This window comes from Sinocyclocheilus rhinocerous, unplaced genomic scaffold (assembly GCF_001515625.1).
Source record: "Sinocyclocheilus rhinocerous isolate Xijiao unplaced genomic scaffold, SAMN03320098_v1.1 scaffold1215, whole genome shotgun sequence".
Classification (NCBI taxonomy): domain Eukaryota; kingdom Metazoa; phylum Chordata; class Actinopteri; order Cypriniformes; family Cyprinidae; genus Sinocyclocheilus; species Sinocyclocheilus rhinocerous.
The window spans coordinates 531,530-544,002 of NW_015628913.1; the positions used below are offsets into that span (position 1 = coordinate 531,530).

At 37.3% G+C, this 12,473-nt stretch overlaps 1 protein-coding gene across 1 annotated transcript; it reads left to right on the plus strand.

Moving 5' to 3' along the window:
- Positions 1–1,593: 1,593 nt before the first annotated feature.
- Positions 1,594–12,186, plus strand: LOC107738507 (cyclin-Y-like protein 1). Its single transcript, XM_016550261.1, has 10 exons — positions 1,594–2,615; positions 7,627–7,701; positions 7,890–7,924; positions 8,010–8,110; positions 8,321–8,356; positions 8,478–8,529; positions 9,292–9,411; positions 10,551–10,717; positions 11,511–11,673; positions 11,775–12,186. Exons 1-10 carry the CDS (start codon positions 2,462–2,464, stop codon positions 11,889–11,891), a joined length of 1,020 nt encoding a protein of 339 aa, XP_016405747.1. The 5' UTR covers positions 1,594–2,461; the 3' UTR covers positions 11,892–12,186.
- Positions 12,187–12,473: the final 287 nt, after the last annotated feature.

Consider the following 12,473-nt stretch of genomic DNA (forward strand, 5'->3'; position numbering starts at 1 on the left):
CGTGTCATTTACGCATTCAGGCATGACAAATTAGGGAAGCAATCTCTCCACAGCAGGCATTCACGGTCCAGATCTGCAGTCTAACTGCTTATGCAAGCTGACATGCAACCTGACTTCCCTCACAAAACCGATTATTTTCTGACACAAGAATCTGAATTGGTTCGTCGAAGGACAGACTGACCTCAGCTTTCAGAGAAATGCAAATTCTGTCTGTTTTCCGTGATTGAATCTTTATTCATTTTCCTGAACTGGTAGTAACTTTTTTTCCTCTTGTATGTACCCCTTATGCAGTGAGATTGACCTACTACCATGCTGGCCAAAGTGAACTCTGAAATATTCTACTATGTGTGTTTGTCTCCATGCATACAAAAAACCCAATCAATCTAATGCAATGTTTGATCCCACTCATTTTGGACAAACATATCATGCACTTTTTGTATGATAGCTTTCACCTTTTGGACACTATGTACAGCACTGGTAGGATTTTATAGTGTTTCAAAAGTTTAGAAGTGTATTGTATATACTCTGTGACTTGGCTTACATTTTTAGAAGCGTTGCACTCTTGTTACTATTATAATACAATTGTGTATACTTCATGTTGTTTCCCCCACCTCTCTTTTGTACACAAATGTAAATCTTTAATAAAATACTAATACTGCACACTGGGTGTTGTGGTTGGAAATACAGTGCAATGCAATGCACAACTTAAAAAGTAAAGTAAAAAAAGATTTTTCAAAGCTGTAAATAAAGGTTATTGGAGTATGTTTTACAAGAAAATACCATTTCAGTCTTTCTACTTTAAAATTGTACGTTTAATTGAATGTTTTACCTTCCATTCCCTTGTAATTATTTGAGAAATTTAGTAATTTACTAGCAATTTCTGAATGAAAATTGTTTCAAAGTAAATGCTGTAGGGAGCTGCATGAGACCCCTGAATAAGTCTGAAGCATTATATTAACCCACAATTTTCTGTTTATTTTAATATATATATATATATACACACATATACACACAATGAACAGAATATTTTGGGTTAATATAAGTGATTATATATGAATGAATGTTAATTTGGTAGATATATTCCAAGATTTGACATTTATTTTTAGCAAAATTAGATTAAAATTTTATAATAAATGTCATTCTTGAATTGTAGTGGCAAACAAGGCCACTCCAAATATATATACATATACACACACAAATTGTATGTTTTATTGGTATTTAAGGTTTGTTTACTGTTGTAGATGGATACCACTGCCAAAAAAAAAAATTAAATGACCCAACCATTTTTATTTCAGAGATGATAACTGGACACCATTTGTTGAGTTAAACATGCATAGTACTTTTGAAATGTTTATCATTACATAGTTTGTACTATTTCTCAAAATAATTGTAGGCACTGTACAGGATACACTGCAGTACGCTAGTGTTCCATTTCATTCTATTCACAAAGAGGTGTAAATGGGCGGTGTTTAAATCGTTAGCTATCCGGCGTGATTGACAGTTTGAATAACCAATTCTTGAACAGATCTTTATTTTGTTTTGGAGTTCATCCAATCGTAATTGATGGAATGTCGAAAAGGGGCGGGCCCTTACCTGCGTCACTCGGAGCAGATGGCGGTGGTGGCGGGGAGTGGATCGCTGCTGCTGCTGCTGCACTGGCCGGCGAGGAGGAGGGGATAACGAGGGGATTCTCCGACGAGACTCGGTGGACAAAATCTAAATAACTCCAAACAAACCGGAGTTTGAATTAGGCGCATGTAAACGGACAGGACTTTATTCATCTGCTGCGTTAAAAGCCTAATTTTCTCTCGCTACGGGCCCGAAGGCCTGAGGATTTGAGTGATTATTGGATCCAGAGTTTCAGCCGATACACAGATCTGTCCTATACATGACGGATAAATGCTTGGAAGTCTGTTCTTGAGGGGCTATTCCATCTGTTCCCGATTTGAACCGCCAAACCGGCTTAATTTAGGACACATTCGGACATTTAAATCGGAGTTAAAGGGATGGTTTATTTCAGTTAGCACGGCGGCTAATAACGCGCTTATTCACAATGTATCAATATTAGCTGTTAGCAGTTAGCATGTGCTGTTAATTTAAAAGAACAAATCTGTATTCAATGATCTCCGACCGATATTTTCTAGTGATATGCTGTCAGTCACCTGTTTTATATCCGGTTGGATTGATTACTCGGTTGTTAAAACCTTAAGTCTTCTGCCGCACTGTCTCTAAATGCATGGAGTCCCGTTATATGACTGGCACAGACAGTAAAATACCTCTTGAGTCTGGAGCAGCAAGACAGCACAGCAGTAAATGCTGACTCCGTGTGTCCATTACAGCCTTTCATGCACCTTCATTTAGCTTGAGTTCATTCGTTGGATCCATTGATTCACATTTGATGACAGAAGCAGCCTAGACGAACACACCTGATCAGGTAGAACACATACTTTTGTGTATCATCATGGGAAATACAGTGACCTGCTGCGTGTCCCCCAGTGGAAGCCCCAAACTATCCAGGCAGGTGGAGTGTCTGGAGGACTATCAGATCAACACAGACCTGAGCGATGACACCGGTCCATACTTGCAGCACATCAGTGACCGAGAGGTGCCCGATGGTAAGTTCTAGTACCAGGGGTGTCAAACTGAATTCCAGGAGGGCTGGAGCCCTGCAGAGTTTTGTTCCACCACACATACCATGTAGTTTTCAAATAAGCCTGAAGGACTTGATTAGTTGGATCAGGTGCGTTTAATTAGGGTGGAATCTAAACACTGCAGGGCTCCGGCCCTCCAGGAATTGAGTTTGACACCCCTGATCGAGACCATGATTGCTCAGTCCTACTCGTGGAAATCAACCTTCTGGATTAACCCTGCTCAAACACATCTGAACTAGCTCATCAAGGTCTTCATGTTTACTTGATAATGATACAGACAGGTGTTGGAAATTAACTTTCGAGGTGAATCTCCCCTAACAAAACTAAGCACCCTTGATTTATATCTACTGTTTATTAGAAGTAGTTTCAAGGTCTGAACTGGATGTGTCCGAGTAGGTTGACATCCAAAGTGTGCAGTTTTGGGGTTATCCAGAATAAGAACTAAATCTATAACTTTAACCAAAATGTAGGTTTGAATCCTGCAAGTGTTGGTCTGTCACGACAAAATTCTATTCTATTCTATTCTATACTTGTGTTTCCACATTTGTGTGCCACTGCGTCTTGAGGAACTCTACTGCTGTGATCCGATGCCTTGACCTCCTCGTCTCACGGGTCGGGTTTCTGTTTAGAGCTGAACAATTTAAGTGCTGTTGGTTTGCTCTGAAAGTGGGTGACCTATGACAATTTCGGTCTGAATAACAATTACATATTATAGTAATCAGCTACACTTAATAATGTTATTGAAAGAAACAAGGTTTATGGAGATCTCGGAAGGATATCTGTGAGTATTTGGGATGTGTGTGATGCCTCTTGGGATTGTTTGTAGTCTTTATTGCTGTTTATTTAGCCTGAGCTATTTTACCCTCAGGGGAGATGCATATAGTCAGTCACACACACTCACAAATAACTTCCAGTGCTGTATTTAGAGCAACATGTCTTCATCTTTTAAAGCACATATGACAGCAGTGTAAACTCCACCACTATGGCTGCGGTTAATCCTTTGTGATTCTAGGTTTTTGTTCATTTGGAATTCTGTTGAACATGAGAATAAAAACGATTCTAAGTTTAATTGGCAGAGACTCAAAAATGTGTAGTATTCCTGGCATCCCAGTGATGTAGATCTTGGGACAGCTGCATTCTCTTCTTATCTCGCTCTCTTGTTGGGAATCTCCACGAGGCATGTTTTGTTCCCTTTGAGGTTTAGTGTGTTATGCCAGTGTTTCCCAATCTTTTTATACCTTATGCCGAGTTCACACTGCACGATTTTAGCACGATTTTTCACTCGCCGATAGGTACATACACCTTAATTACCACCAAAACAAAAGAGGCGAAATGCAAGAAAGATAAGCACTGCTGATATGATAGGATTTATTTTTATTGTACAGGCAGCACTGAAAATTAAGTTGTGAATTTTCTTTTGCAAGTAAAACGAAATCTATCTGAGGTTCACATACCCCTTGTTGGGAATCACTGCTACGCCACACTATAGCTGTGTTCCTCACCTCAGTGAGGACGGTGGCCCTACCCCCAGGGGTTATTTTTGACTTTGGCGTTGGAGAATGGGAGTGTCAGTTGAGTACATGAGCTCTAGAGACCTGTGGAATGAATGAATCTCAGTTGTTCAGCACATACACTACTATTCAAATCTTTGGGTTGTTTCTTTTTTTAAAGAAATTAATCATTGTATTCAGCAAGTATGCATTAAATTGTTACAAAGTGACAGTAAAGACATTTACATTGTTACAAAAAAATCTATATAAAAAAAATGCTGTTCTTTTGTATCACTGTTTCCACAAAAATATTAAGCAGCACAACTGTTTTCAACATAATAATAATAAGAAGAAGAAGAAGCACCAATTCAGCATAATATAATGATTTCTGAAGGATCATGTGACACTGAAGACTGGAGTAATGGCTGCTAAAATATACAGCTTTGCCATCACAGTAGGGATGTAACGATTCACTCAACTCGCGATTCGATTCACGATTTTGATTTCACGATTCGATTCACGATTGGTGCTCTTTCCATTTAAAATCAGAGATTAAAATTAATCTTGATCCAAACAAAGATGCTGCACACATGCAACGTGAGCAGTTTTTAATCCAAATTGGATTGTATAATTTTGAAATTTTAAGCAAAAACAGAATGGTTTGACTTCAGTTTTGTGAAACTATGCATAAAAATCAGACATGGATTCATAAACTACCCCTAAATGAATCGCGATTTGTTTAGCATCTCAACCGATTTGATTCGTCACGTATTTGAATCGATTTTCAACCGGCTCTCGGTTAATCGTTACATCCCTACATCACAGCAAAAAATTACATTTTAAAATATATTACAATATATTACAACAGAAAATATATAAAAATATAATGAATATATATATATATATACACAGGTGTATATTATAAGAGAAAACAGTTATTTCACTTGTAATAATACTTTAAAATATTACTGTTTTTATAGTATTTCCTAACAATAAATGCAGCCTCAGCGAGCACTGATGTCTTTTAAAAGCATTACATATTCTTACTGACCCCAAAATTTGAACGGTAATGTATGCTAAATGGGTATTTCATAAAAAACAAAAATACAAAACAAAGAGAGCGACTGGTCTTTCTTTCTGTATTTCCACAGAAGTCACACAGGTTTGGAGCAACATGAGAGTGAGTAAATGATGACAGAATTTGTAGTTTTTGTTGAACTAATCCTTTAAAGCAATAATTAATGGGTCATTACAGGGCTTTTACCACAGTTAAGGAGTGTTCTTATGCACTTATGCAAGTGAGGTGGAGTAAAATCACTATAACACACAGCCTAAAGATTTTTGTCTAATCTTTATGTGTGATCCACTAAGAAAGAATGCTTTTGTTATTGCCAGCAGTGTGACGTTAGCTTTGCGTTTGATTACTGAGTTAGCGAACATAAAATTGGCTCTAGTTTGCCGCCCTTGGACTAAAGCTGCCTTGTCACCAGGCGTTCCTGTACCTCCCTATCAGTCAGCATTCTCTCTCACCCATGTCCATCGATTTCTCAGGGGAAGGAATGGGCCTCAGCCCCAACAAGAGTTCGGTTGAGAAATAAGTCTTCAGGTTTGCCCAACTCATCTGGACTTGTCATTCTCACTCTGCTTTGCCATTCATATCCTGCGGTAGGAAATGGCTGTGAGTTTTTGGGTTGGAGAAAAATATCAAGATCTGCCTCTGAGGTTTTCATTTATTAGAGTACGTGTTTGGATGTCCCTTTAGTCCTTTGTAAAATATCTGCGCTTTTCAGTGACCATATTTTAACCTGAAGGTGAATTCCAGCAATAATAGGCTCTTCAAATCACATTTTGCTAGAGTTATCTTTAAATATCTTTGCCACTAAACAGAATCAACATGTTTTCATGTAGCTAGTTCTAAAGTCTATTTATAACTTACAATCTTATGAACTTTAACTACCTTGCTTTACACTGTTGTTTCATAGTTGTTGACCTGCAACAGAAAAGTTCGAAGTAGAAGAAAATTTTATGCTAATGCCTACTTGCAGGTACAGCGCCTCTTGTGGTAATGCTGTGAACACTACATGCATTAAGATTTGCCATTTGATCCACTGTTAAAGTATGTTTAGGGCCATAGACTGTAGAATCATCCAAAGCTGGGTATCCTGAACTGCGCTTCACCTCCTGCCAGTTTTGTAGCTCCCATGACATGGTTGCAGCTGTCCAAACATCTCCTTGGAGTGTGTTTACTATACAGCCTAGCAGCACTGGCACAAATCTTTTGACCCTATCTCCATTTAATTCCAGTGGCTGCTGAAGACACCTTTTAATGAAGTGGCCTGGGCAAAATCCTCAATCCTAATGTTCTGAACAGCACTTTGGGTAGAATATTTTTACAGGTGATGGTTACAGACTTACACAATTTACAAACATAAACGCCATTTTGGTACAGTTGAATATGTGTCTTTCCCAGGGGACTCTGTTATGGTTTGTAATGTGTGCTCATGCTGTAAAGTGTGGTAAGGTCTGTTTTGATTCGTTGGATTGGCTTCTGTGGCACATGGCGGTGTGGGCGGAGCTCGGGTGTGAGCTCGCATTGTTCTTTTGCAGTGCGCATACAACAGGCTTATTGTGCCCCCACTCCTCTCACTCCTGTGGCCAGAGCGGGTAACAGCATGCCCCTGCCAATCAGAGCACTCAGAGCAGGACGACATACCACCTTATCTCCATTATAGGGGGTTGTTTCAGTTTAAAGATTGATATTTATTGTATGTATGTCACCACCAGTGCACTTGTAGCTTCTTTTTAAAATTGTATTCTTGGATTTGCCTTGTTATTGGGCAGATATAATGAACAGGAAAATTAGAATGTTATGCTATACTGAAAGAACACTACTGTTCAAAAGTTTGTGGGCAGTAAGATTTTTATTTATTTATTGTTTATTTTTGAAAGAATTAATACTTTTATTCACCAATGATGCATTAAAGTGTCAGTAAAGACATTTTAAAAATATTATTCTTTAAGATTAATAATAAGAAATGTTTCTTGAGCACCAAATCATTGTATTAGAATGATTTCTGAAGGATCATGTGACACTGAAGACTGGAGTAATGACTGCTGAAAATTCATCTTTTCCATCACAGGAATAAATTACATTTTATAATATGTTAAAATATATATATATTTTTTTTTATCAAATTGTAAAAAACATCTCATAATATTACTGTTTTTACTGTATTTTTGATCAAATAAATACATCCGTGTTGAGGGTAAGAGACTTAAAACATTAAGACTCAAAAACATTAGAGAATCAGATTAACCCAAAACTGCTGAAAACTAAAAACGGTAGTGTATATGTGAAATAATAAGAGTAATGTTAACAATTTGAAAGTTTTATATTTTATTGCTATTCAAGTATGTTCCATTCATTCTTAGATGCCCATATGTTGTTGATTGATTGATTGATTGATTGATTATCTGTCTTCTAGATCTGGCTTTAGAGTCCAACCCATCAGATCATGCCCGTGCCAGCACCATCTTCCTTAGCAAGTCACAGACGGATGGTGAGTGTTTCTAATAATTGTCATCTAACGAGTTAATCATTTCATTTGACTTCCTTGTTAGCAGCTGCATATTAACTAGTGTCCTGACCATACCTTTAATAGCTGGAAGGTCACTTTGTTAAATGGCTACTGGCACAGCTTGTCAATATTTGATAATGAAATGCTTAACTTGCCTTTTTCTTTTTCAGTACGGGACAGGAGGAAAAGCAATCACATAAACCATGTGAGTGAATCTGTTATGGAGTCTGTTTTGTGGTTGTGCTTGGTTATATGGTTGTAAGTGTATTAAATGTTCATTCTTTCTGAAGGTCTCACCTGGTCTGCTTTCGAAGAAGTACAGCTCCTGCTCTACGATATTCATTGATGACAGTACCGTTAGTCAGCCCAACCTGAAAAGCACAATCAAATGGTCGGTGACAGTTCACTGTTTTATTACACAATTTTTTTTTTTACTATTTCTACATGATCATTTATAGTAAAATATAGACATTAATGAGTTATATAATGAGTACAGACCATTGATGCATGAAAAAATAATTAGCAAAATGAAAAGGTAGAGTACTGTTTGTTTTATTTTGCTTTGGTTTGTATGTTGACCACCTTTCTGTTCTGTTTCCAGTGTCACATTAGCAATTTATTATCACATTAAAAACAGGTATGTTTCATTATGTTCTTTCCCACAAGCAAATCATTTGACCTATAAATTTTGATAAGATTTTGCTTATAAAATTGAAATGTGTTCTGTGATTTTAAAAATGTTAATTAATCCATTTCAGGGACTCCGATAAGTCATTGGACATCTTTGATGAAAAAATGCACCCCTTATCTGTAAGTTAACCTCTTATTTTTCTTGCTTTCAGTAACATCTGCAGCTGTTGGACAATTCCACATTTTATAGTCACTATTTGATTTTGTTCAGACAGGCTGCAGTATCTATTTTTTGTGTGCATCAAATCCGTTTAGCTGTTTAGTCTGAGCAGAAAAAATGTTCTGCAATCCGATTTGCACATTTGATCTGATTCATACGTGGTTTAAAATCCATTTGAAATGGATTTTTGGAAAAGCATTTGTGAACAGTCAGTTACTTTTGTTATTTGGGACTTGACATACAACATACACTTTGTAAGAAGTCAGTTATTTTTTCTCACTCTTATCCCATATGGTTAGCTTATGTTCTACCTCTTGTCACAATGACAGGGACTCTTTGTAATAGTATAAGGTGTCTTGGCATCATAATGACATTTTAAAAAGTGAAAGTGACATGTAGTCAAGTATGGAGTCCCATACTCGTAATTTGTGCTCTGCATTTATCCCATCCAAGTGCACACACACAGCAGTGAGTAGTGAACAAACACACACACACACACACACCGTGAACACACTGGCGGTACAGAGACTCGAACCCGCGACCTTTGGTTTACAAGTCCGACTTTTACCATTAGGCCACGACTGCCCCGTTTTAGTCTTCAGAAGTAACTAATGAACATTACACTTATATTAAATGAACCATAAAACGCATTTGAGCTTGAAGTTGAGCTAGAAGTTTTGAGCATATTAGCATATAATGTGTATAAATGCTACCTTTGGCAGAGGGAGCAGGTTCCTGATGATTACTCCTGCACAGACCCCGAACACAAACTCATCTATCGATTCGTCCGGACGCTGTTCAGTGCAGCACAGCTCACAGCCGAGTGTGCAATCGTCACTCTGGTAAGAGAATGGCAGCCTTTCTGACTGGTCTGCTCCACTTTCAGCTTATTCTGTACAATGAGAAAAAGATAGAGTCTAACATTAAGCAGGGGCGTTTGGTTTTTTATTGGGGTGCTTAGGTACATTTTCCTGATGTCCATTAGAGGACAGCAGAGCACCAGAGATTGAATCATCATGTGTTTGTTTAGCCAGTATTGGTCCAGACTCCATTCCAACTTCTTCCTTTTACCTTAAAGCAAATAATGTTAAGCACACCTCACCTGATTCACAACCAATAACTCGTGATTATTTACAATCAAATATTTTGATAAAATGTACAATAAGGTTAAATTTTTAGGTATCATGAACAATGAACAACAGTTTTTACAGCATTTATTAATCTAGCTTAATGCTCATTGTTAATTTAGATTCAGTTATAATACATGAACTCTGTTCAAGAGTCTAAATGTAGCCTTGGCGAGTAAAAAAATACTATGAAAAAAAAACGTAGCCAACCCCAAAATTTTGAACTGTAATGCATATAGAAATTAACATGAATCAGAATCAGAAGAGCTTTATTACCAAGGATGTTTACACACACAAGGAATTTGACTTGACGACAGGAGCTTCCAGTGTAGAAGAAAGTACAAACATAGTGCAGACATACATGATAGTGCAGACATACATAGGAATAACACAGTAGGGATGCAATATAACACTAATATAAAAAAAAATGTAAATAAAAAAATTTAAAACATTAATGTACTATATACAGAAATAGAAGTATAGGGAAAAATTTAATTGTTTAGATAAATGTACAGATATGTTATTAGTGTGCAGATATGTTATTTACAGTTTAATATAAATATGTCAGATAACTATGTTAGTTGTGATGGACGATGTATAATTATGAAAGATTAACCTAGATTAATTAACATCAAGACAAATTCCTTATTTCTTTCTGAAATTATTTAATGCTGTAAAAGTATTATTAATTGTTATTTCATAAGTAACACATCAGCTAGTGTAAATGAACTAAATGTTATCATAAAGAGTTTCCAGTATTTTAATTCTAATTTGCACAGAATGATGCCATATCGCAAGTTACCTTTGTAAGAAGCATCTTTTGAGCACATACATGTCCACTGTCTTTGCTGCAGGTATATTTGGAGAGGCTGTTGACGTATGCCGAGCTGGACATTTGCCCGTCTAACTGGAAGAGGATTGTTCTGGGAGCCATCCTACTGGCCTCGAAAGTCTGGGACGATCAGGCCGTGTGGAACGTCGACTACTGTCAGATCCTCAAAGACATCACTGTTGAGGACATGTGAGTGAGATAATATAGTCACTGTGTGTTCCGCTGAAATGTTACAGCTCATTTGTACGGTCAAAATAATCTAGAACAAAACGTCTTGTTGTGATACATCAACGCACCATCCAAAATCCAATATGTGTTGCAGTAAGGAGACAGTACCCGGTGTCACTTCACTCCTCTGCCAACTCATTCCAGTCTACAACTCCTACATACCTCACAACTTCCCATATCCCTTGAAACAAGCGTGCACGACTTTCAAAAAAATGAAGCGACACACTTCAAAACCTTGTTTTTTTTGTTTGTTCTCATGTCTCAATATCCATATAAATGACACAGACAGGGTTTGTGTGTGTATGTGTCTGTTCTACGTGATTGTGTATGTTAAAGGCCATGGCCCTCTTCTCTCCTCTCTGCCCCTTCGCTCTATTTTCATCCCTTTCATTGAAGCAGTCTTTGTGAGCCTCTGGGCTGGCGGGCTTCAAGTGCTCTCAGACTCCTCAACAATGGCCCAGGCTCTCGCCCACTCCATTTGTTGCCCCTAGCGACTGACACCCCCCCAAATCAGCATATTAGAATGATTTCTCTGAAGAATCATGTGACACTGAAGACTAATGAAAATTTTGAAAAATTTAGCTTTGCCAGTAATGGATTGTATAGTTTTCATGTTGCTCTTTTTTTTTTTTTTAAATCTGTCTTCTTTAATATCTGGTTGTATCTGGCATTATTTACATTGGTACTATTGTCTGTGATTTTAAATCAGAAAAGACACTCCTGACTCAGTGAATCTCACAATCCTTTTTTTTAGGAATGAGATGGAAAGACATTTTCTGGAGCTGCTACAGTTTAACATTAACGTGCCGGCCAGCGTCTACGCCAAGTATTACTTTGACCTGCGCTCTTTAGCAGACGACAACAACCTGAGCTTTCCTTTGGAACCATTGAGCAACGAACGAGCACAGAAATTAGAGGTGGGCAGCATACCTAAAAAATGTACTCAAGTCATACTACTTTTTCTAATGGGTCAGTTTAATTACAAGCGTTCTCATATAATTTGTTCTTTATTTCAAAGGCTATCTCAAGACTATGTGAGGATAAGTACAAGGATCTGAGCAGAGTGGCCATGAGGAGATCATTCAGTGCAGACAACCTAGTGGGCATCCGCAGATCCAATGCCGTTCTTTCCTAGAGCTTTTTTTCTTGGAACAATGGCCACTCCAAGACTAAGTTGAATGGACAAAACTCATTCTTTGCCCCACCTTTGGCTGTGACATTATGCCACCCCGAAAGATCTTACACCTTACCCAACCGTTGCAGAACACCATAGAGACAAAAACAGACTAAATGGTTTCTTTTGTTTGTTTTTTGCTTACTATGTAGGCTACTAGCTGTGAACTGTCAGTTTTTAATTAAAATCATTTGCAGATGGAGTATTTTAAATAAACACTAATCATGTAACATGCCTGAATTTATGTTTGAAGAATGTTTTACAAGGTCACTCCAAACTGTCAAAATGGTGGTTTGTTTTTGTTGCATTACACTGAAAAATTAATCCAGGGATTTTAACACTTACAGCTCTTTCTTTCACAATAAGGGCTAATTAAATTTGTTAGAACCGTATTTGTGTAAATGTAAATATATAAATAATATATGAATAAAGTGCAGGTTTTTAATGCCTTTAAAAAAAATCTAAAATGGATAGCTTTCTACTAACAAAACATCAGAAAAGTAAAAATGATTTGACGCACTCAGTGGGATTTTATTTTTTATA